General features: G+C 40.8%; 1 protein-coding gene across 3 annotated transcripts in view; it reads right to left on the bottom strand.

Moving 5' to 3' along the window:
* LOC128699172 (speckle-type POZ protein-like) overlaps nt 1-26,919 on the bottom strand; it is a 117,196-nt gene that overhangs the window by 63,542 nt on the left and 26,735 nt on the right. Inside the window, exon 1 of one of the 3 annotated variants that reach the window (XM_070096653.1) lies at nt 3,310-3,444. The exons of the other annotated variants lie outside the window; for them this stretch is intronic. Within the exon in view, the coding sequence (XP_069952754.1) occupies nt 3,310-3,339 (30 nt within the window). The 5' untranslated portion in view covers nt 3,340-3,444. Of the gene's footprint in view, nt 1-3,309; nt 3,445-26,919 lie in introns of those variants that run through there. 3 annotated transcript variants of the gene reach the window in all.

The raw sequence follows: 26,919 nt of genomic DNA on the forward strand, positions 1-26,919 counted from the left end.
GGCCAGTCTCTACCACCGCAAACAACTCTGGTTCTGTGTGGCGCAAGCATTCAAGTTCATTTTGTGATGTAATCACAAGGCAATAAGAAGTGAAGGACTTTACCTGTCACTTTAAACAGGAGCTAATCATACCAGGGACAACTAGTATCAACCCTTTGTTAATTTCACAGAAGACAAAAGTATGACCAACATTTTCAAAGCCCTCGAATTCTAAACTCTTGCCTAGACTTACGTATCCGTAATCTTTAGTCGTGACAAAAGTTGATCTCACTATCAGATTTCAGTACGATATAATTCAAGCAACATTTAATACGTTTTGTCACGTTATAGCACGTTTTCTTACACCTAATTTCTCTCTCACTACACACTACCACGGTCTGAATTCTTACTATGGGTTGCTTTCTTTAATCATACAAAGGACAGATTGTAAGAAAAAAAATCACTGTAGGTGGATTTCAGGTTCTAAATACCTGCATCAACAAATTTTTCAGTGTACAAGTACAGGTACAAGAATCGCCCCGCAAATTTATTGTCATATTGCGTGGACAAGTAAAAAAAAAAAAAAGCTTATACATTTCCTTAAATTGTTTACCGACGGCTTTTTTTTTAATCAGATTCTCTACATTCTCAACGTAACTATGAAGAAATGTATGCAATCCATGCAGCTGGTCAGTCCCTCATCCGTCATAAGTAAGCCACCTTACAAAATTGGACCCATGCATTTTGGGGTCAGACTACGCCAGCCACGATAACTCAAACTCGTCCATGCCCAAACTACATATATTACCAGGGCCTATTATGTATCCACATGCTCTTATGTTACCGTCTACACTCTACAGGATAGATGCATGGTGTATAATTAGACGCGTCGGCAGCAAAATCTTAAGTTTACTTTGACACTTTCATCATTTAAGGCAAAGCGCTAAACATGTCATATGACGTATGGGAAAATGGAAGGAAATCAGTTTCGATCTAAACAAGGGGAAGACAGGTCCAGGTCCAATTGAATCACGAGCCCCCCCCCCACATCACCCATGAGGGGGCTGCCACTGCCCAGTCTCTCAGAGCAATTACCACTATCATGGTGATTAAGAACAAACAATGGACCGTAGGAATAAAATTAAACTTTCAATGACGGTATGTAGTATATTTAACTCATCTATGTCGTAGCAGAGCAGAAGATATGCAAAGCTTACCAACAGGTATTGGTAGCAACGTACAGTATTTTCCAGGTAATTAAGTTTACCTCTGCATATTTGTAGAATAACCCGATTATCTTGCAGTTGTATAAACGAATGGCTTCACTCTGGAGACTCGAGTATGTGGGGGGGGGGGGAATAGCTTCACTAGCTAGCAGCACCATCACCACGTACTTACCACAAAACTCACTAGCTATCTAGCAGACTTCACAACACTATTATGGTTCAAAATTTGTTCGTAAAGCAGTCACCTGTAACAGTGGTGAGCATTAGTAAAGCAGTAGGCTGCAAAGGCAGTACTGGAGCTGCTGTGTACACTTCACACCACTGGCAACAAGGCGAGAATACTGGTTTGTATTTATGAACACGGGGCACCCAGCGCTAGGTTGCATGCCAGGGACGCAAGAGATGCCACGTGTGGCTTATTGCCTAGTATAATACACAAACACCCGTTGTCATACATGTTATACTTATAGGTGCTATATTATATTTGCATAAGCTTTATAACAATCCAGTCTACAGTGCCTTCAGCATCATTAAACTGTAAAATTATCCTACACATCAACCTCGGCTACCACTCTGCAACACTACACATACGTTACACACACCTGCAATGAACACACGTGGAGCAAAACTACAGAAGTGAAAATATCGACATTATTAACATTTATACAGACTCATCCCGGACTTGCACCAACTGACCTTGGCCCGCTGAGTGTATAAAAAAAAAAATACTTGAGATTCATTGACATCTATCAAAGATATTGCTAGGTTAACGGTTTTGCAGTACGCTCTACAAACCAAATAAATACCAAGATATATGCTTAACGTAACCAGTGACACTTTTTAAAATACTCAACTTGACTCCTCCGAAACAATATAACGACTAATTTCGAATGATAGAAAACTTGAACGTGAGCACATTGTGTCAGTAACTAAACTCCTGGTTCTCTCTAAATTAAACACTCAACGTAAAAAAAAATATTACAGAAATACAGTGCACGTTACGCAAATAAAATTGTATGAAGTTACATAAAAACCTAAATAAGAAGACGAATAACTCGTACAAAGTGTTTACAGAAGTTTAAAGGGACTGACTAATATGGACTTCATTGTGACATTTTGCGATAACTGTATACACTGTACAATGAATTTCAGTCTTATGTCTTAAGTACTGTCGATAGGCTAAGAAACGGCCAGACACTAATGGAAAACATTACTGAAATCCCTGAGTGAATGGCCTTTATTTTGTGTTGAAGTAACTGCATAATCACAAGGCTGCTGCTGCTGCCGCCGCTCCCTGCAGGCCCACAACAATGGGATAAAATCTTATCCTCTATAGCAAAAAACGCCAATGAAAGCGAACGCTTGGGATAAGTGCGTAACTTGAATTACGTAATTCAGTATATCGATACTGAGGATACAAGTAAATACAAGTAAATAAATACAAGTAAATAAATTAGTAGTTTTGTCTTGTCACTTCAGAAGTTCAAAAGTTTAAAGATTTAATCTTCACATACCATACACCACAATTTAGGAAACTGTCTAGAGTAGCTAAGTCCCAGTAATAGGAGTTACTATACTATGGGTAAACTATGCTGAAAAACTTAAAGTATAAAAATAGCCACCTACTGGAGTTGAGTGAACGTATGAAAATGTTATATCGTGTTGCAGTGCAACTACGTAAACTCGCTCTAGTAACATTCATTCATAATAGCAACGGTTCAATGTATACATCTAACCGTAAAATAAAAGTTCAGAGATCGTGCAGTTTCATCGGCTTGTCGGTTGCTAAATTACTTCTGACACAAAATTAAAATATATATGCCTATTAAGTTTTCTGAATATATACATCAATTCAAAAGCTAAACTTAAAAAAAACTTAGCTTGTTTGGCCGATATGGCTTATTGGGCACGACACAGTTTGCCTAAACAAACATACTAATCAAGTAAACTAACTTATACAAATAAAAATCAGTCACAAAAACCAGTACAGTACGTATTTATCCGGAAATTAACTCGTCTAAAGACTATAAAACAAGCTTGGAAAGAGATCTTCCATTACGTACCCAGTTTTTTTTTTCTTAATTTCGTAATATTCTTTACTTACGTCACAAATGATCACAGAGTTATGTTCCATGATGATTTACTAACAGATGTTTAGCATGGGAACAAATACTTTAAATCATCACACAATACTCTCTTCACTTCCGAGTAGTTACCTCACCCACCTCCGGGAAATGACTGACCACAACGCTTAAAACTCCCCCTTCTGCCTATATGCTTGACTGATAATTACTGAACAGCTAGGAGAAATGTCACTTATACCTATACCATAACAAAAATACTTGATCATTATTTCTACCTTTATTATTAGTTATGTATTATGATGCTAGTATGTATTTTTTTCTTCGCACTGACATTGATCTGTGTGTGTGTGTATAATAATATATATATGATGGGGGTCCACCTCTGGTGTAAATTGTGGGACCCATAGCCTCGGAGAAGTGGATAAAAAGACTTCAAGGAAGAATATTTGGATTTCTTCCTGAAGCCGTTTGAATATTCCACTTCCCCTACCACCCCATCTTTTGATATATATTTTTTTTTACTAATAGGAATATTTTATTACATAATATGGTACAGAATATTTAAGAGATACATTGTTGATATAAAGGTGGCATATACGGTGCATGTTGTTACGTGTGTGTGTGTGTGTGTATATATATATATATATATATATATATATATATATATATATATATATATATATAAAACGATTTTATAAAAACCAAGAGGTTAAAATATTTTAATATAAAATAAAGCAAAGCATATAAATTATGGATTTCATACTTAGCAACAATTGAAGTAAATTATTAAAAGTGCGAAAAAAAAAATTAATGTACCATTTTCCAATTTTTGTCTCATACAATCTTATGATCCTATATTTAGGTACTGTCTCTTTAGTTCCACCGCCTATGCTTTTCTCGGATAACCTGCCTGATTCGTAAGACAGAACATAGGTATGACTTAACTGTGACCTGTTTCAAGGGTTCTGCTGCCCTCGCAGCCCATCATGAAGCCAGGCTTTCCTGTTGGACCACTTGGTCAACCAGACAGTGCTAGCGACCCTCAGACCCACACTGTCAAAACCCGACTGATCGGGTATCTGCCTAAGTGTGATTTATATTGGACTACTGAAGCCACTGTGTGGCGAAACGTTTCCTCAATAAAGATTCCCATATGTTGCACAAGTGTATCAATCTTCAACTTATCTGCCTAAGACAGTGGTACTCTTTCCTGTTGAAAAAACTACTAGTTCTAACTTTCCTCATCTAAACCCATGCTTTTATTTGAAACAAAGTATATAACATAAATCCCATCTAAATGGCAAAATCTTTGCTATGTTAAAAGTAGACTAGGAATCGCTACTGCACCCTACCTTTGATATGCCTTTGAAGGATCTCGAGAGCTTTCCTACTTCACAGACCAGTCTTGGACCAGGCTTGTCTGGTCCTTGCTTGATCAACCAGGCTGTTACTTCCAGCATAACGCTGGCCCTTTCATAATAACTGAAGTCTGATCAGCTAGGCATGAAGAACGATAACATCTCTTGTATTACAAAGGAAAGATTTACTTGCGCTTTGCTGATACGAACACAATGCTATGATGGCCTGTATTAACTGTTTCAATGGGCAAGGATGAAATGCTAAGGAAATGAGGTAGAGGTTCGGGAGACGGTACAAAATAACCCATTCTCATCCCCCAAGAAAAGATAAGTGTAAAGGGACAAAGATTTTTTAACACCCTCCATACATATGGGGAATTACCAATAGACCCTTGTCTGTCTTCACGAAGGGAGCCTAATAAATGTCTTATCAATAAAAAAATCTTCGAATCTTTAAGAAGCAAGACTGCTAATTACATGGAATCTCGACAACTGCATAACCCGGGGAAGCATAGATTTAGAGCAGGTCGCTCCTACCTCTCACAACTGCTCGAACATAACGATAAGATCTTAGATGAAATGTAAGACAAGCAAAATGCAGACGCAGTTTGCACTGATTTTGCAAAAGCCTTTGACAAATGTGACCATGGTTTAATAGCTCACAAAAATACGTGCACAAGGAATAACACGAAAAGTGGCAGATCAATATTCTCTATAGAACAGAACCCATAGTGTAATAGCGAACATTGTGAAAGTGGAAGCTTCCATAGTGCTCTAAAAGCTCTGTTCCCCAAGGCACAGTACTGGCCCCTATTATTTTTTATTCACATATTTGACATGGACATAGGCATGAATCATAGCACCGTGTCGTCCTTAGCAGATATATACTTGAATCTTTACGAGAATGACATTCCATGACGACACAGCTAACCTGCAAACTGATATAAAGTTTTCCAGTGGGCCACCGACAACAATGTGATGTTCAATGAGAACAAGTTTCAGTTACTCCGTTATGGAAAGACTGAGGCAATAAAGACTGGAACGGAGTATAAAATAAACTCTGAATAACTCAAGAGAGCCTAAGAATAACATGAGACTTAGTGATCACGTCAGATCCCACTTTCAAGGATCACAACAGTGTCATTATTACAACTGGAAGGAAAACGATAGGTTTGGATAACTAGAACCTTGAAAACAAGGGAGTCCCTCGATTTGTATTCCTTGGAACGTAGACAAGATAATTTATAATCTACACACACAAATCTGTCTCCATACAACTAAAGAGCTTGGCAGAACGTGCAAAATATCCGCAATGAAAAGGGGTGCAACGTCCTCCCTTCATACACAAAGAGGATTACCAACAGACTTGGTTGATAAAGCCATTCACAAGGAGGCTTGGTCAGGGACCGGGCAATGAGGGCGTTGACCCCCCTACCAACCTCGGGGTAGTTTCGGGGATCAACGCCCCCGCGGCCCCGTCCTCGAGCAGACCTCCAGGTAGATCAGGGCCTGATCAACCAGACTGTTACTGCTGGCCGCACGCAATCCAACGTAAGAACAGCAGGCCCGCTGGTCGACCACTGACTTTAGATTTCTCCGGTTCCCTCTTGAAGACAACAAGGAAGTTATTGTTAATTCTCCTTATATATAATGGAAGGCTGCTGAATAGTCTTGGGCCCCAGACACTTACTGTTTTCTCTTTGTGTACTCAGGCACCCCTGCTTTTCAATTAGGGTATGTTTCACCGTCTGCCTAGTCTTTTGCTTTCAAAAGGAGCGATTTCTGCGCGCAGATTTGGGGTCAGTCCCTCTAGTATTTTCCAGATGTAGAATAAAATGTAGTGTGCAAATTAATTAGGACAGGATTAAATTTTGTGATTACCTCATAATACGACTTAGTCTCCAGCTTAATTAATGTACTATGGGTTCTTTTCTTTTCGGAAGAGTTTACTACTGACTTCTAGCAACCATCCAGCTGTAGTGCGACTCTCGTCAGTGCTACAACAGTTGTTGTTCTGTAAGGCTATTCCTACAAGCATGCTCCATGAGTGAATGTGGTTTTGACAAATTCTCCCCTTCACTTTATTACTGCTGAAATTCATGATGGATGTTACACCTACGAAGCGTGCAAGTACTGTAGCTCTTAGAAAACATGATTTGAGCATCAGACAGATTGCCGAAAATTTGAGCGTAGCAAAGTCAACTGTTGGTCGGATTCTGAGACCTGACGACATTGGTGATTGTGGAGCGCTGTGTCGAGGAAGATGTGGAAGAAAACGCAAGACAATGCCTCACGATGACAAGGTTATCATAAGAAATAGTGTGAAGGATCCCAAGAAAACCAGCAAAGATCTACAGAGATTTGGCTTCAGTTGGCGTAAATGTTGATTCTTCAACTATTTGTCGAAGGCTTCTTGAAGTTGGCAGAACTGCCATCAAGCCGGTAAAGAAATAATTATTGACCGCTGCTAATTAGAAAAAAACGGCTGTGCTGGGCACTCGATCGTAAGGGATGGACGACAGATGAATGGGTACAGATCAGTAGTAGTGAGTAGTGAGACGGAGCAAAGACGATCCTCTTCAGAACGGACACATTAAACAATGGCCAAACACCCACTACCTAAGACGATGTTTTGGGGTAATTTTACTGCTAAAGGCCCTAGACGGCTTGATATTGGTGAGGGAACGATGAACAGTGACAAATACAAGGCATCGTGGCAACTCATTTGTTTCTCATTGTGGATCGAGACTTTCCTGATGAACAAGGCATTTTCCAGCAGAACCTTGACTATGCCACACTTCCAGAAAAATCTTTGCATTCTTCAAAGAGAGTGGACTAAGCGTTGACCTCAACTCAATTGAGAATCTATGGGCAATAACCAAACGCAGGATCGCGAAACAGGACTATTCAACTGTGGAGAAGCTAAATGTTACTGTTATTAGGTACCACGACGAACTTGCCAACAAGTGTTCATCCTTGGTAGATTCTATGTCAATGCTTATAAAAGCAAAAGGTAGTCATATCTCATTAAATCAATTATCTATCATATCAATTCCGTGTATTTTTCAAATAAACATTAACTGTCCAAATAAATATCTTATTTCACCACCGTCCCAATTAATACGCACAGTATGTTTCTCGCTTGCGTTCCAGGGAGTATAGGTAAAGGGACTTCGAACGTTCCCAGTAATTAAGGAGCTAGACCGAACTAATATGTGCTGTGAAGGTTCTCTGTACATTCTCTAGATCTGCAATTTCACCTGCCTTGAACACTCTCCAGGTAGACTCCTGGTAGGTAAGTCAGTTCTTGGTCAGCAATGCTGTATGATGCATAAGTTGGACTGTGTGTAGATAGTACCAACAGCCTGATTAATCAGGCCATCACCTGAGTCCTGATCTGGGAATAAGCCGCCGGGACAGTGACCCCCGAACTGTCTACGGCAATCTACAGGTACAAGGGAAAGTCTCGAAGGTTAGTGCCAGGTAGTGATCAATACCTTACAAGGAAGGCCAAGACGTCAATATCACCACCACCACCCGGACAACAGGTGGGAGGGGGGGGGGAAAGTGGGGTGTGCTGGGGCTCCGATGGATTATAAAATGTCATACGTACATACACCAATATACGCAGGATATAATTTAAGTTTACTTAAATAAAGGACTATACTTAACTATGGGATAGCCGGTGAGTAAGAGGTCGCGGGTTGGTGGGAGATGGGTGGGACGGTGAGCGGGGAAAGGGGAGTCATTCCCAGGGTTGACCGTGGGAGGGTGCGGGGTGGTTGCAAGCTGCAGGACTCCCTCCCACGGTCAGGGACGGCGGAGAGGGCCTCAAGGACGAAGCCAGACCCTGGAAAACCCTCCCTGCCACTCGCCATGTGGCACCCACCCAAAAGCATCCGCACCATTACGCAGCGCTTCACGGCACTTGTAGTTGGTTGATAGTGAAGCTCTGCGGTGACTAGTAAGTGCCTAAGAGAGGAGGATGTTGTGGTTACTCTCACACTACCGTTCAGTATAGAGGGGCCGCAGGAGGGCAGTAATGGTCACTAACATAGCAACACCACCAGAAGTAACATAAAAAAGCCTTATCCTACAAGTCCAGTGGCCCATACTAGGCATTACACTAACAACATTTACCATCCCCAACCAAAAATGCCAAATATATATATATATATATATATATATATATATATATATATATATATATATATATATATATATATATATATATATATAAATATATATATAAATATATAAATATATATATAATTAAACTTTTACATTTTATCATTGCAGGTGATGGAGAATTTTCATACCTGTAAAATTACAAAACATTTGGAATACCACTAGTCCGAGTTGTGGAGCTCCTCTAGTTTCTAAGTCGCTGGACGGGAACACACACACACACACACACATGCACACACACACATGCACACACACATGCACACACACACGCACACACACACGCACACACACACGCACACATGCACACACACACATGCACACACACACATGCACACACACATGCACACACACACATGCACACACAACTGGAAGCTGAAGACTCAGACGAGTCACAGGGACGTTAGGAAGTATTTCTTCAGTCACAGAGTTGTCAGCAAGTGGAATAGCCTAGCAAGTGAAGTAGTGGAGGCAGGAACCATACATAGTTTTAAGAAGAGGTATGACAAAGCTCAGGAAGCAGAGAGAGAGAGGATCCAGTAGCGATCAGTGAAGAGGCGGGGCCAGGAGCTGAGTCTCGACCCCTGCAACCACAATTAGGTGAGTACACACATGCACACACATGCACACACACACATGCACACACACACACATGCACACACACACACATGCACACACACACACATGCACACACACACACATGCACACACACACACATGCACACACACACATGCACACACACACATGCACACACACACATGCACACACACACATGCACACACACAATGAAGAGGCGGGGCCAGGAGCCGAGTTTCGACAGCTGCAACTACAATTAGGTGAGTATACACATGCACACATACATACGTCACAGATATCAATATCCACTTGTCTTTGCAATTACAAACAATTCGAAACAAAACTGATTAATTTTTTTATTGTTTAAAACTATTTCAATGTCAATTACACGAAATATCAGCTAAGAATATAACATTGAATCCCGTGTAACCTTTCACTGTCAACAAAGCTTCCTTATGGTTTCTAGGTACAGCAATTACTTTAATGAGTTTTACACACAGTAGTATATGTCTGCTTTAGGATACGATGTAACTGTACACCTTTATTAATGAGATTCGTTAGGACTGGGTCCTAAGTTACTTTACATTTGTGTATTTATAAAAGATGGAGCTAAAAGCTATAGCATGATCTGCAAATACAACTGGGGAAAATATTTCATTAAAACCTACCATAGTTAACTATACAAAGAAAATCACAATAAGTGATAATGAATTTCTGCCCTCTTACAACAGCTTATTCTCTCGCCATGAATAATTAACGTTTAGATATAAACGTATCTTGTTTCTTCTAGGTCACCTTGTTGCCAGATGTATCGCAGCCTTTTTGCATTTATTTGTGGCTAAATATGCTCTTATATGCTTGTGTAATCCTAACCTAGCCTAAATAAACCTAACTTTAAAACAAGAAAATAGGATCTGAATAAAAACTGGAGGAGTTAAGAAAGTGACGTAAAAACCTGACGTGGTAGAGTGGAGATAGATTGATGAATGTCTTTCTCGACATTCCTAATTTTAAAACAAGCACACTTGCGATATCTTGAGATTGGGTCTCCAGTTTCTCTGAAGACTTCAGTCTGAAGCACTATCCCCGAATAGGCTGCCATGATCTATGAAGACCACCTGGTGAGTTTCCAACGGGAGCTGACCTCTCAAGAGGTAGATAATGATATAAAACATTGACGAGATGAGTAAAATACCCAAATGTGGTTACATGGAAACTTGAAGCCACTATTTAGGCAAAAAGTCATCAATAAACCTTACATGTAGCTGATTTTTTTTTGTCTCAGGTGCACCTGCTACTTTAAATTGTTCTACTACAAAAAAGAATAACGTGAAGGATTGTCACAATAAAACGTTTAGAAAAACTGTTAAGCCAAAGCACTATCAATGAGGTCACCCTTCATTAAAAGTGTCTCAATGCTGTGAAACACTCCTCAGCCAATGAATTTAGCAACCTTCCTTTCTTGCGATCTAAATTGACTGCCTCTCCCTTTACCCAAGTCCTGTATACGACCTTACAATAATCAATGTGGTTCAATTAAGGGTGTGCCAAAGTGTCGTTATCGGCTAATTTTGGTGGTATCGGAAAAAATGGTATCGTCCCACCACTAGTTACAATGAGTGAGAAGGCAGGATGCAAACCCAAAAGTAACCTCACAGCCCAGGAGGAAGAAATAGACAGGGTCGAGCAAAAGCTAGAAAAAAATAAAATCCTTTGCATTATAAAATCACATTAAAAACCGAAACTTTGTAATATATTAGTGCCTTGAATATACGTACTCAAAAAGCCAATGTTCGTTTTTACCTCATTTATAGCTACCCAAGTTAATTTCCTATAACATGGTATTATATACCATGTTAAAAATATAGAACATAATACCGACAAAAGTATAAAGAGAGACTTGGGCAACGTTACATAACTCTTATAAAACTTTCATAATAATGTTATTTAACGATGCATTAGTGTGTCTCATACAACAAAAATAAATTTTACTTTGAGTTAAATAACTAGCCTACCATATCCTAAATTTAAGAGTGTAAGAATTATAGGGGAATGAGCCTGCTGAGTATACCTGGTAAAGTGTATGGTAGGGTTATTATTGAAAGAATTAAGAAAAAGGCAGAGCAGGATCGCAGATAAATAAGGAGGCTTTAGGAAAGGAAGGGGGTGTGTAGACCAAATGTTTACAGTGAAGCATTTAAGTGAACGTTATTCAGATAAGGGAAAAGAGGTTTCGTTGCATTTATGAATTTGGAAAAGGCATGTGATAGGGTGGATAGGGTAGCAATGTGGCAGACGTTACAAATGGTAGGGTACTGAAAGCAGTTAAGAGTTTTTATGAAGATAGCGAGGCTCAGGTTAGAGTATGAAGGAGAGAGGGAGATTATTTCCTAGTAACGTAGGTCTTACACAGGGATGCGTGATGTCACCATGGTTGTTCAATATATTTATAGATGGGACTGTATGAGAAGTGAATGCTCGGGTGTTGCGACGAGGTGTGGGACTGAAAGATAAGGAATCTAATACAAAGTGAGAGTTGTCACAGGTACTTTTTGCCGATGACAGTGTGCTTCTGGGAGATTCTGAAGAGAAGTTGCAGAGTTTGGTGGACGAATTTGGGAGGGTGTGTAAAAGAAGAAAGTTTAAAATGAGCATAGGAAAGATCAAAGTGATGAGAATAACAAAATAAAATAGGTAATGAAGGATTGGATATCAGATTGGAGGGAGTATGGAGGAACTGAATGTGTTCAGATATCTGGAAGTTGACTTGTCAGCAGATGGGTCTATGAAAGACTAGGTGAACCACAGAAGTGACGAGAGGAAAAAGGTTAGTGGTGCACTGAGGAGTCTGTGGAGACAAAGACGTTATCCATGGAAGCAAAGAGGGAAATGTATGAGAGTACAGTTATACCAACACTCTTATATGGGTGTGAAGCATGGGTGGCGAATGTTGCAACTAGAAGGCAGTGAAGATGTCGTGTCTGAGGGCAATGTGTGGTGTGAATATTATGCAGGGAATCCGTAGTCTGGAGATTAGAGCGGGGTTTCTAAAAGTATAATCCAGAGGGTTAAGGAGGGGTTGTTGAGGTGCCAGATCAACCAACCTGTGATGGATATGTGGGGCAGCGGGCCTCCAGCAGCAACAGCCTGGTTGACAAGGCAAGCACCAGACGACCTGGACAATGGCCGGGCTCCGAGAGTAGTGAAACTCTCGAAACTCTTCGAAGCTTTATCAAAGGTAAGGTAATGGTGGTTCGGACATTTAGAGGGGAACAAAGTAGAATGACTTGTCCTAGGAAACGGTGGAAGGAGGGGGTAAAGAAGGTTTTATGGGCGAGGGGCGTAGACTTCCAGCAAGCGTACGTGAACGTGTTAGATAGGAGCGAGTGGAGACAAATGGTTTTTACGACGACGTGCTGTTGAGTGTGAGCAAAGCAACATTTACGAAGGGATTCAGGGAAACCGGACAGCCGGACTTGTCCTGGAGGTGGGAAGTACAGTGCCTGCGCTCTTTATAAAGAAGTGATATGTTGCACTTTTTGAACAGTAGTGTCGGCACGCCTCTGGCAAGACAATGATGGATTGAATGGTGATAACGTGCTGCTTCTTTTTGGGGTCACCCCACCTTGTGAGAAACTGCCGATGTATTAATAAAAAAATATATATAAAACACAGTCAAATGATGAAAACGGGAGGGGTAACGCCTAGCTAGCACCTAGGGATACAGAAGCGTTGCTTAAATCGTTGAAAACAATACGTTACATAAAGCGTAAGGATGGGATAGATAAGCACTAACGGTGTAAGAGCGAGATTATGTCTGTGAAGGTTGGTAGTCTGTCATCGGGACGCAGATGCACATCAATACGCATGGCCTTGTTATTGTTCACAGTGACTAACGTACACGTATTAGCTGAACAACGCTTGAGTTTAGCCTCGTTATTGCCAGGTAATTATTTCAACATACACACTCAAGTAAAAATTCAACAGCCAGTTATGAGATGTGTCAATAAACCGACATCTGATGCTAATAAAAACTTAAAAGAATGAACTAAGCTATAGTTTTACCAAAGCAGAGACTGACGAATTTGAGACATACTACGATATCTAACACTGTAGTTAATGCTGAAAACATCCATATTATTCCTGTTAACCTGTTATCATTGGTGGTTTTCTTTATGCTCAAAATGTGTATAAGTTCACTTCCTTGTTTATACTATGAGTCATCCATGAATACCTTTATCTAGTGTTAACAATGCGTATTACGCGTCCTTGTAAGGAATTGTTACGGTGCACATTGTTCATGAAGCCTTTATAATATATCAGAACTGTACTTTGATGAACATCGTCCCCCTAATGTAATTATAATCAGTGAACCTTGAGCTGAGTTAGAACTTGAGGAAGGACACTACCGTGAGGGTAACAAGGGGACAGCGAATAATCCATGACTTTGTAAACAATTTTCTTTGTACGCCTTATTCCAAAGCTGGGAAGAATAATGTGCGTATGAATAGCCTTGATTTAAAACATCTCACTTCCTATACACTTACTACCTTGTTTTGTGAATAAGGTGGCATGCAAGACTATGCATGTACACAGCTGACCTGACATCAGGCCACGAGACTTTATTTATTCTATTTTTTTTAGGTTCTTGTATTTTTAACGAATAGATTGTCCATATCTATTTTAAAAGTTTCTAATCAAACACTTTTTATTTTCAATGAGAGATAGCCAACGCTACGTCTTGATGGTTCCAGTATGCTCCAAATACCATACCATTAAAAAATACGAGAAGATACAAGTCAGAGAGAGAGAGAGAGAGAGAGAGAGAGAGAGAGAGAGAGAGAGAGAGAGTGAGAGAGTGAGAGAGTGAGAGAGTGAGAGAGTGAGAGAGTGAGAGAGTGAGTGTGTCCTTCTACAGACGAAGACGGAACATTACCGAACGTCTCATAGGCTGCAGACTTTTTTGAGGAACGAAAAGAAACGCTAACAGGGGAAAGGGAAAATTCTGAGCTCAAACCGAATGTATCATACAAAGCCCAAGAGGAAGAGAGAACAAAAACCCATAAATAGAATTGAGAGAAATCCTAATACTTTATCTTAAATAAATAGGGAAAACAACACATTCAATATCAGGCCCTCGGGCCCTTGTTTAAACGCGATGGAACCTACAGTGATGACAAAGTAATGAGTGAAATACTGAAGTTGTAATATGACTGTGTTCAATGAGTCTTAACAATCCAAACGAGTTTGTCATGGATGAGACTCAAAACCCTGCCGACACCTCCATTATTTCTGACATAATTCTAACTCCACTTGCCTTCCAGAAAGCCATCAACTACATGTTACTGTACTTTGCCCTATCTGGATAGGCTAGAAAATCCCACACCAAATATTTTACTCCTTGGAGATTTTAATCTCCCTCATGTAAAATGGAAAATGGCGCAACGCAATGTTATACCAGAAATATCTCCGGGAAGCACCCTGGCTCAACAAGCACATACCAGGGAACTAATGAGGCCTTGTGAAAAGTACTCATTGAATCAACAGATAATTGATCCCACTAGACATGAAAATACCCTGTATTTGATATTCGCAAACAACGAGGAGCTAATAAGAGACATAACAGTTACAAAAACAATATATTCTGATCACAACATCATAGAAGTTCAAACAAGTATTAACTCAGGGTTAGGGAACTACAGCACTAATGTTAGAGACGGAATGTTCAGTAAGTTTAATTTTAACAACCACAGAACTTACTGGGAAAAAATAAACCAAGAGCTATCAGACATACCCTGGGAATCAGACATGAGCACCCTAAATCCCCACCAGTGCCTAGAGAAGCTGAATACAGAAGCATACAAAGTATGTATGAAGCACGTACCACTGAGGAAACCCAGAAGATCAGATATAGAGAGCGTAGGAGATGGTACAAATGAAGAAAACGGGTTACTGAATTGCTTAAAAACACAAACATGTTGCAACAGAGGAAAGATAGTCTTAGCCGAGAGATCACTGAATTAGAGCAAAAACTCAGGATGTCATACCTAACAGAAGTACAAAAGGAACAAAGGGCCATACAGGATATTGCAAGAAACCCAAAATATTTCTATTCCTATGTAAAATCCAAACTAAGAAATACCTGTAGAATTGGACCATTATTGAGAGGAGATTCGTATACTGATGAACAGGAAATTAGTGAAATCCTAAAAGAACAGTACGAGTCGGTGTTCAGCAACCCACTAAATGACAGTAAGTAGAAAATGCAGAAATATTTTTTCACTCCAGCAGGAGGCCGCGCATTATTATTATTATAATCAAGGGGGAAGCGCTAAACCCGGAGGATTATACAGCGCCTGGGAGGGGATGTGGAAGGCATTCAGGCTTAATTCGGGGAACTGGAGCACAGATCCAATTCCCTAAATCAAGAGCCCCTCACCAACATCAAGGAACCTTCCTTGAGGGGAGGAGGCCGCACAGACCAACTAACGGACAACCTAATGGACAAGATGCCCACTCACTCAGCACCTGGACCAGATTCATGGAATGCTCTATTTATAAGAAGTCCAAAGTACCACTAGCACCGAGGCCTTAAAGAGTGTAGACGCACCTCCTTTGCATAAGGGAGGTAGTAGAGCACTAGCTAAAAATTACAGACCAGTAGCCCTAACTTCTCACATCATAAAAATCTTCGAAAGTGTGATGAGACGGCAGATTACAAATTTCATGGACCAGCACAACCAGCATAACCCGAACCAGCATGGTTTTAGAGCAGGACTATCATGCCTGTCACAGCTGCTGAAGCATTATGACAAAATTACGGAGGCACTGAAAGAAGACCAACACGCAGATGTGATTTACACAGATTTTGCAAAGGCGTTCTACAAATGCGATCATGGAGTGATAGCGCACAAAATGAGGGCCATGGGTATTACGGGGAAGGTAAGCAGATGGATTTTCGGGTTCCTAGCACAGAAAACACAACAAGTTGTAGTAAAGAGCAAGATCCAGCATCAGCGAGGTCAAAAGCTCAGTGCCCCAAGGCACTGTCCTGGCACCTCTGCTGTTTCTCATCCTCATAGCATAGATAAAAACATACGTCACACTTGTATCATCATTTGCAGATGACACTAAAGTAAGCATTAAAGTCAATACGGTAGAGGACACAGAAAAATTACAGGAAGACATAAGCAGGGTTTACCAGTGGGCAGTGGTGAACAACATGACGTTCAATGGTGATAATTACAGCAGCCTAGGTATGGGAAGAATGAAGAACTCAAAAGGAACACTATATACAAAACTCAAGAGGGTCACCAAATAGAACGAAAGGAACAAGTAAAAGACTTGGGAATAATTATGTCAGCTGACCTTTCTTTTAAGGAATATAACAAGACAAAGATCACAACAGCCAGGTAGATGACGGGGTGGGTATTGAGAACTTTCGAAACAAGGAAATAATGCCGAGGGTGACACACTTCAAATCGCAGACGGCCCCGTTCAAAGTAGGAGAAATATCAGAGCTGGACTAAATACGGAGATCGTTTACGGATCGCATTGAGCCAGTAAAGCACCTAAATTACTGGGAACGCCTTCAAGTCTTGAACACGTACTCATTGGAGAGGAGGAGAGAGACATGATAATATATACCTGGAAAGTACTCGAGGGCCTGGTCCCAAATCTGCACACTGCCATAACAACATACTGGAGCGAGAGATATGGGAGGAAGTGTAAAATAAACCCAGTGAGGAGCAGGGGTGCGGTGGGGACAATGAGGGAACACTGTATCAACATCCGGGGTCCCAAACTATTCAACATCTTACCAGAACATATCAGAAACAAAGCTGGAACAAATGTAGAAGCCTTCAAAAGGAAACTGGACAAGTATTTTCACCAGGTACCAGATCAACCAGGCTGTGATGGATATCTGGGGCAGCGGGCCTCCCGCAGTAACAGCCTGGTTAATCAGGCAAGCACCGGACGAGCATCCATGGCTGGGCTCCGAGAGTAGTTAAACTCTCGAAACTCTTCAAAGGTACATCAAAGGTGAAGGTAGGACCTGACTACTCCGTAGTACTCGTCAAGAAAAGCAAGAAGCCACTATCTCGTCCCTTAGATATGCTACTATGGATGAACCTGGGCACAGGAATCATGCCATAGTCACAGAGCCCTACTCCACAAAAGTAACAAAAAAAAAAAACAATCGCAAAGCAACTATAGACCGATAGTGCTGACGTCCTACATTATCAAAATAATTGAGAGGCTTAAGCAGAAAGATTGCTAATCACACGGAATCTTGACAACTGCACAACCCAGGGCAGCATAGGTTTAGAGCAGGTAGCTCCTGCCTCTCGCAACTACTTGACCATTACAACATGGTTTTTAGATGCAGTGGAAGACAAGCAAAATGGAGATGCAGTTCACACTGACTTTGCAAAACCTTTGACAAGTGTGATCATGGTGTAATAACTTACAAAAAGCACGCAAAAGGAATATGTGGAAAAGTGGGCAGATGGATATTTAATTTTCTAACGAATAGAGAGCAAAGTGTAATTCATGAAGCAAGTAAAATCGGAGGTTACCATAGTACAGAGCTCTGTTCTTCGTTGAGGTCACGGCAGACCTCAAAGCTGATAAACTAAGTCTTGAAGTGGGAAACTGACAATGTGTTTAATGAGGGTAAGCTTCGGTTACTCGTTATGGAAAGGTATGTTCTTAACAAGAACGGAGTATAAAACAAACTAGAATAACTCAACAATGCCTAAGAGTAATATGAGAGACCTTGTAGTGATCACATTTAAGACCAACAGCACCTTTCAATGGGTCATCATATGACAAAAACATGCGTTGTTTTATTTTTTTTTGGCGAATAAACCAATTGCAGCAGCAAACAATCCCAGTACCTGATCACTGACCTTCAGTAACCTTGTTACACCCGGCCGTGAACACCTTATCACCTTTACACCTCCCTTCCCAATCCCCTACACACAAACTGCACAGATGGTAACTCCTATAATCACCGCTCGTGTCGTATTCTAGATAAAGCAGGAATGAGATGTGTCACAGGACTATTCTGGCACTTGTGAAACTCTAACTGAAAAGAAAACTACATGAGCACCAATTCTCTCAAATATACCTATATCAAATCCCAAGAAATTTGATATTTATTGTTCCTAGTAACTTTAACCTACAAATCCTAACAAAAAAAAGGGGTACCGCAATATATAAAAACTGGTCAATGGCACTAACGAACCCACAGGAGAAAATAAAATAAAAGAAGAGAAGAGTTGTATTCTTTGACTTAGAGGTGAGGATGAAATAAATAGTAGTAGCTTTATTTTCTCATATAGGTTTGCTTGTATCTAACCTTCAAATTCACGATGCACACTTAGGTGATTTTCATAATAACCTCATTGCAATCCGCTTTTTATATTAACGACTCCACTTTGTATTCTCTAATTTCCTATTTTAATCAGTGCTCTCTCATGCAACTCAGAGGAGTCTCTCAATTTTGTCCATTTTTTTATTTTTTACCTTACTTACATCTCTCTGTGGGACAACTGAACGTCAAATTCATCTATGATATTTTTTCTGTATTCTGCACATAACATTAAAGGAAATTCATACAGTTCTAAAACGTTATTTAAATTTTTTTTTCCTATGGAGCCTCCAATTTTCTTCTATCTTTACACATTACAATCGCTTCTCATTTATCCTGGAAGCTTCACCTTCCCAGTTTATTAAGAATGTCCAAAACAACAATTCTTTGGGTTCAGAAAACATTTTCACCTTTCAGTTACTTCAACTCTTAAATTTTATTAACCATTGACTAGAGAGCCACTTTCATATCTGGGGAGTTTCTATTATATCAAAACTCGTGATACCACTCAAAGAAAAGCTATACAAATCTATAGATCCATACTATACATAAAACTTATCTAATCTTGAACAAGTAGGTTCCAGTAGCTCGGCTACTGGAACCTACTTCTTCTATGGCTCTTATCCAATGAAACCTACTAGTTGTATACTACCTTCATTTATTAGTGTTTAACCAGAAATGTTCTTATTGAATTTCAAGGCTGTAGCTAATTTTACGATAAATACATATTTCTCTATCATGACCGCGGACGGGTTTCAGACCGCCAATTGCCTCACTGTTAAGAGACGGGGCCAAGATTAATGAACGGAGGCTTAAGCCTTCACCACACAACGTGGGCACCAACAGCTTCATCGATCAAGCCAGTAAGCAGGCCTGGTCCGGGACCGTCCAGCGGGGATGGGGAGGAGGGGGCGCTGACCTCCGAAGCGACTACAGGTAACCTACAGTTAACTCCTAGTGCAAAATGATCCAGCTAGGGTTACCCTTCTGCATGTAGTACAATGTTATTACTCCAGTAACAGAAGGCGAGGATGTCAATTATTCAATTCCGGAAGAATTTTGTAGGACAAACTACTATTTTTCTGCTGTTCGAAACAATTTAAATCTCTAGTTATTCGTGCGTTACCTGTAATTATTTTTTCAACAATAGCGTATGCATTTTTCAACAGTGGCTAAATATTAATGCGTAGGTACATTTAAATTTGTTGTGGCCTAGTTCATAAAGAAAGGCAGTGTAGAAGTATGACGTGCATGTGAACGTGTAGCGGTTAGGAGACAGCGAAACCTTGGTAGAGCATCCGGCCCGGGCTCTAGGATACTCTACCCAGTATCCTGTACACCACACTAACAAGAGAACACACACACACATGCTCACACGCATGCACACAACTTTCAACAGAGGTATACAACAAGGCTACTTCCAGAGCAAAGGGGTGTGAGTTACGAGGAAAAGCTAACGGAAATGAATAACTGGAGGGTAGAAGACCCAAGGGAGATATAACACACAAAATGCTCACAGGCATTATTAGAGTAGACAGGAACAAGCAGTTACTCGGGGGCACAGCTGGAAGTTAGACAGATGCGCCATAGGAATGTCAGGAAGTATTTCTTCAGTCTGAGAGTAGTGAGGAAGTGGAATAACCTCGACGAAATGGTAGAAGGTTGAACACGTTTTAAGCTTAAGCAAGCGGTAAGTTGAGGGGCAGGGCTAGGAGCTATGACTCTACTCCTACAACCACATATAGAGTATACACTCATACACGTGCGGTCACGGCTCTACGTTCCTGCCTTTTTTTGTGTTGGTTAACACAGTGGACCTAGTAAATCACATTTTTAGAAATAACTTCAGAGTGCTTCAAGTGTAGTAATCCATCAGAAAATTTTATTACATATATAATTTCGTATCTTTACCTTCTGATGTACACCTATGATGAGTTCCGACAGTTTTTTCTACTACCAGAGCCCGGCCTTGGACCAGGCTCGTCTGGTGCTCGCCTGGTCAACCAGGCTGTTGCTGCTGGTAGCCTGCTGACCCACACCTTGTGAAGATACTTATCCAGATTTTTCTTGAAGACTTCTACAACACCCAAGAGACAATAATAAACTACAAAAACAATGGATGAAAATGAAACCATTACCATCAAATGCCACAATGGTTATTTCTAATACACTTCTCAAAAGAGCATATATAACGCCAGACCAGAGGATAAAATGAAGGTTAAAAGCGAACCTGCACTTAAAAAAAAAAAAACGCCGTTCTGAGTTTAACTTATTTAACTTTAAATTGGAATGTCTACTCTTTAGATAGACATGCTGACTCAAAAATGACCCACGCAATCCTTCCGGGTGACATTTGCAGAACGAAAAGACCAGGAACTGAGCTACCTTTCATTAGCTTCTTAAAGTTTCCAGCAAACGAAAAGATGAGTTGGTAAACAAGTTCAGGTAAGACTACATGGTGCTGTCAGTAATTTGCATGCAGAAGATGCTCCTTACCACGACTGTTGTCGTGAATAAAACAAACTGATTGAGACGATACCAAACATAATTCTTGTTCACTCGACAAGGTTTCAGAAGACATCAGCCGCCATAAATAAAAGATTTGGACTTCAAGTAAGGTTCATGAATATTATTTATCACGCTGTGATAAAGAATGCCTGAAATAAAAATGTCTTAAAAAACATTTTGATGATTAAGTGGTTTCTGCTTCAGGACTATCCAGGAAAATATTTCGAGTCGACACCACTTTATAAAGGTTTTAACATACCAACGAATCCTTATAAAAGGATCAGAATCTAATGATTTTAACTTCTTGAGGAGTGTTGCCATAAAAAGCTTGGCGATTTCCCCATAAAGAACGCCTGCATGACTGACGACAAGGAGACAAATGCCAAGCACAAAAGCAATATACACATCTCTAAAATGACTCCTCCTTACCTACCACAATGAAAACATATTTATGGGCTTTTAAATATTGTCAAGTTCAATTTCTGTCCCCTGGCTAATGTAAAATACAATGGAAAGTAATATAACCATTAATTTATTGTAAAGATGGAAGCCATCTTGGATATCCGTTGCATCCGTTAAATATACAACCATCATTGCACAAGACCATGTCATCATTTGCAGACGATACTAGGATCTGCATGAGACTGTCATCTATCGAGGACATGGTTAATCTCCAAGAATATATAAACCAAGTTTTCCAATGGGCAACGGAAAACAATATGATGTTCAATGAAGACAAATTCCAACTTCTTTTGTTTTGAAAAACTGGAGGAGACAATAACTAGAACTGAGTATACTACAAACTCTGATCATACAATAGCGGGGAAAAATAATGTGAGGGACCTGGGAGTGGTAATGTCTGAGGATCTCACTTTCAATGATCACAACAGTGCCACAATCACAACTACAAAGAAAATGATAGGTTGGATAATGAGAACGTTCAGAATAAGAAATGCCAAATCAATGATGATAGTTTTCAAATCACTTCTCTCAAGGCTAGAATAGTGCTGTACATTAACATCTCCGTTCAAAGCAGGTGAAATTGCAGATCTTGAGAGTGTACAGAGAACCTTTACTGCACATACAAGTCCTATAAAACACCTCAACTACTGGGAACGCTTGGAAACACTTGTACTCGTTGGAACGCAGGCGAGAGATGTATTATAATCAACACTTGGAAAATCCTAGAATAGAACCTTAGAAAACTTACCTAACCTCGACTCACGAAATCGTAATGACACGATTGCAAACAAACCATACCACGGGTGGGGTTAGAACTCGCGATCAGAGATTCTCAAAATTCTAGACCGACGCGTTAGCCACTGGACCAGCTAGCTTGCTATAACAAGCGTAATTTAATTTAGCCTAATCATCCAACTAAATATATTTTAGACAAGTTTACAATAATTTTTATAATAAACAATGAAACTTTTTTTCGTTCAGAATGAATGATTTTTGCGAAATTATTGCATACACAAATTTTCGCTTGCCTTATTCGGCAAGAAGAGCGTTGCTATTTAAACCAAAATCGCAAGTTTTACCTATTCGGCACGACACACACACACACACACACACACACTGTTCCAGAGATGGAACACAGCAACATGGGGACACAGCTGGAAGTTGAAGACAGATGAATAACAGATGTTAGGAAGTATTTCTTCAGTCACAAAGTAGTCAGGAAGTGGAATAATTTAGGAAGCGATGTAGTGAAGGCAGGATTCATTCATAGCTTTAAGAAAAGGTATGATAAAGCTCATGATGCAGGGAGTGAGACCCAGTAGCGGCCAGTGAAGAGGCGGGGCCAAGAGCTATGACTCGACCCCTGCAACCACTATGCGAGTACACACACACAATTATATATATATATAATATATATATATATATATATATATATATATATATATATATATATATATATATATATAAAACACTACGACTAGCCAAGGACTCGAACCCATGCTGCTTTGGCTTGCATCATGGTGGGCGAAAACTCATGACGCCTAAATCCCCCCTTGGTCCCTTGATTTAAGGCGTCATGAGTTTTCGCCCACCATGAGTCAGGCCAAAGCAGCGTGGGTTCGAGTCCTTGGCTAGTCAATATAGCATTCCGCAGGCCCACATAGCCATCACAACCCTGGCCTGGTGGCTAAAGCTCCCGCTTCACACACGGAGGCCCCGGGTTCGATTCCCGGCGGGTCGAAACATTTCGACACGCTTCCTTACACCTGTTGTCCTGTTCACCTAGCAGCAAATAGGTACCTGGGTGTTAGTCGACTGGTGTGGGTCGCATCCTGGGGGACAAGATTGAGGATCCCAATGGAAATAAGTTAGATAGTCCTCGATGACGCACTGACTTTCTTGGGTTATCCTGGGTGGCTAACCCTCCGGGGTTAAAAATCCGAACGAAATCTTATCTCTTTATATATATATATATATATATATATATATATATATATATATATTTATATATATATATATATATGTGTGTGTGTGTGTGTGTGTGCGCGCGCGCGCGCGCGCGCTCACCTAGCTGAGGTTGCAGGGGTCGAGTCCGAGCTCCTGGCCCCGTGTGTGTGTGTTCACCTAGCTGAGGTTGCAGGGGTCGAGTCCGAGCTCCTGGCCCCGTGTGTGTGTGTGTGTGTGTGTGTGTGTGTGTGTGTGTGTGTGTGTGTGTGTGTGTGTGTGTGTGTGTGTGTGTGTGTGTGTGTGTGTGTGTGTGTGTGTGTGTGTGCGCGCGCGCGCGCGCGCTCACCTAGCTGAGGTTGCAGGGGTCGAGTCCGAGCTCCTGGCCCCGTGTGTGTGTGTTCACCTAGCTGAGGTTGCAGGGGTCGAGTCCGAGCTCCTGGCCCCGTGTGTGTGTGTGTGTGTGTGTGTGTGTGTGTGTGTGTGTGTGTGTGTGTGTGTGTGTGTGTGTGTGTGTGTGTGTGTGTAGGAGAGTCGGGCTGCGATGGCCTGCGGAATGCTAGCACAAACAGCCTGGCTGAGCAGGCGGTTAACAAGGAACCCTGTACTGTGGCCAGGGGATCTGCTGAGGGAGGGAGAGAGTGAGGGAGGGAGGAAGGAAGGGAGGAAGAAGGGTAAGGGCATCTGCTGAGATGGGTGAGGGAGTGGCCTGGGGAGAGCAAGGGGATCCGCTGAGGTGGGTAACGGAGTGGAGGGGGAGGTGGTTTGGGGGAAGAGAGGATTGGCCTCGGGAGGGGAAGTGGGGGGTAGTCAGGCAGCCGTGTCCTTGCTAAGGTCTGCAAGTTTGTAGCTATACCTCTTGACACTCTGACCTTGCCTCCACTCAACCCTCACCCTCCAGCGCTCACATACTACTAAACCCTCAACCTCCAGTGCTCACCTATACTGAACCCTCACGCTCCGGCGCTTAGCTACTGCTAAATCCCCGGATCGCTTACGTACCGCTCAATCCTGAGCCTCAACCACATACCAACTACTTAAACTTCACTCTCCAGTTTTCCCTAAACATGGCCTTGTATTCTGAAGAGCCGAGACGTGTGCTTGACCACTAATTGGCATCCGGTTGCCGGGGCCCTGAACACGACGCCATGTATTCACAAGTAGGCTCTAACAAACAGAAACCAATAATGCCGGTAAAAGGAATCAAAGAGCCAGGGTCAGGCTGAAATTCGATCCCCGCAAACACAAATCGGTGAGTATATACGGTTTAAAAGTTCCTAATTTTTTTCCGAAAAGTTTGGAATATACAGAAATATATCTGACGAATTTTACCACAACACTGAAAGGCACCAATCGAATGGACAGAGATTCCCCTATTTAGATAAATACCTACGCCAGAACTGACCTGGAAAGAAAAGGTCAGTTGTGTCGTCATCCAGTTTCATTTCCCAATTGTTGGTTAAATATGAACTGACCTCTGGGATTAAGCAACCTTGCGTACGTAGGTAGGTATCAGTCAGCAAATATAGCCACGTTCGGAAGTTTTTTTTTTTTTTCAATCTCAGGGTATTAAGTGAAACAAGCTGCTTCATACACAAGTTTAAAGAGAAAACATGATGGGATACAAGACTCAAGAAACCAGTAATGCCGGACGATGAAGCTCAAGAAGCGGGGCCAGGAGCCAAGACTCGACCCTCCTACTTGTGGTTTGATATTAATACAGTTTCGCGAACATAGATAATATCTGTGAATGGCTTCAATCTCCGTGACCTGGGCTCAGACCAGGCCTCTTAAATTTAAATAAAAGTTTACAACCAAGTCTTAGTTAAAAACACACAGGTAAGTAAAATATAATTTCATATAATTAGAAGCTTTTAGTATTTATAATACTATTTTACGTGTTCACGAAACAAGAAAAGACCGACAATCCAGAGTGAAACATTTAACAGCCTTCAGTTTTACACTTTACTGGACGGCATTGCAGCCCTAGATATTATTATTATTATAATCAAAAAGAAGCGCTAAGCCACAAGGGCTATACAGCGCGTCCGCAGCCCTAGATAGTTGTTGTCTGCCAACCAATCTTGTCATTTTAAATTACGCTTACTGAGTCTATGTAGTCTATATCCAACTTCAGTTATGTTAAACTTTGTGGCAAGCTGACAGCAGCAAGCTGTAATATAACCATTACACAGATTGGCTACTAGTGATAAGATAAAGGTTTTGTTATTTAAGGTTACACAGAGGAAGTTTGATAATGTGCCCTGTGTGATGACCTTCATAACAGCTTTGTATTCGCCTAAATTTGCTTCCTGGGGTTCATTTCTAGCTCCTGGACCCAAATCTTGACTAATTGTTATCTAACAGGGAAGACGTAGTAAATATATACGAGTAGAAATATAATGATTGTCGCCTAGTAGCGATGATCCAAAATTGAAATGTTACAGGAATAAGAACTATTAAGAAATTCACGCAAGGATTAGCGTAAGGTTTACCTGTCATCTTACATGTTCTCCAGACAAAAAATAAGACCAGCAATCCACATGTTGCACGTTATGGATATTGTACACTAGTTGGTGGTGCCACTGCTAGGTGGTGCTAATGGTTGGTAGTGGCAATAGTGATTGTAACACTAGTGTGTGATATATGAGCATCATGGCTGGACAAGAGGGTGCCTGAGTGTGCCAGACTGACTGACATTACGTGACTAGACTTGCGTTCCACAGCCTCAACCTTGCTCCTGCTACAGTGACAGCTGGAGGGAGGGCACTGACACCTCTCAACCTAGTGTCAATTTCGTATCGGTAATATTCAATAGGTAAAATAACAGATTATGTATCAATTTTAGGTTAGGCTAGACTGAAAATAAATAGTTAAAGTTATGTTTAGTTAAACGCCTAAACTAAATTACTAAGCGGGAGGGTGACGTCTGGAAGCGGGAGGATACACCAGCGTTAACTAATTGGAAATAATCGCTTGTTATGTATGGCGTGAGGATGGGTTGAATATTCATTGCCAATTCGTGGATTCAAAGTTAATGATTTTGTGAAAGTAACCTGTAATCTTATTAAGTCAAATTCTGATTATTCACTTATATTCTTATTGCATACATTCGTAGAAATTTTAGATAAAACTTGCTGAAGAAAATTCTCAATAGACGTGTTATAGATAGATGCAGCCTAATCTCCAATTGATCAGTGGGCATGGATACACCAACACTA

The sequence above is a fragment of the Cherax quadricarinatus genome, chromosome 54 (genome assembly GCF_038502225.1).
Source record: "Cherax quadricarinatus isolate ZL_2023a chromosome 54, ASM3850222v1, whole genome shotgun sequence".
In the NCBI taxonomy this organism is placed as follows: domain Eukaryota; kingdom Metazoa; phylum Arthropoda; class Malacostraca; order Decapoda; family Parastacidae; genus Cherax; species Cherax quadricarinatus.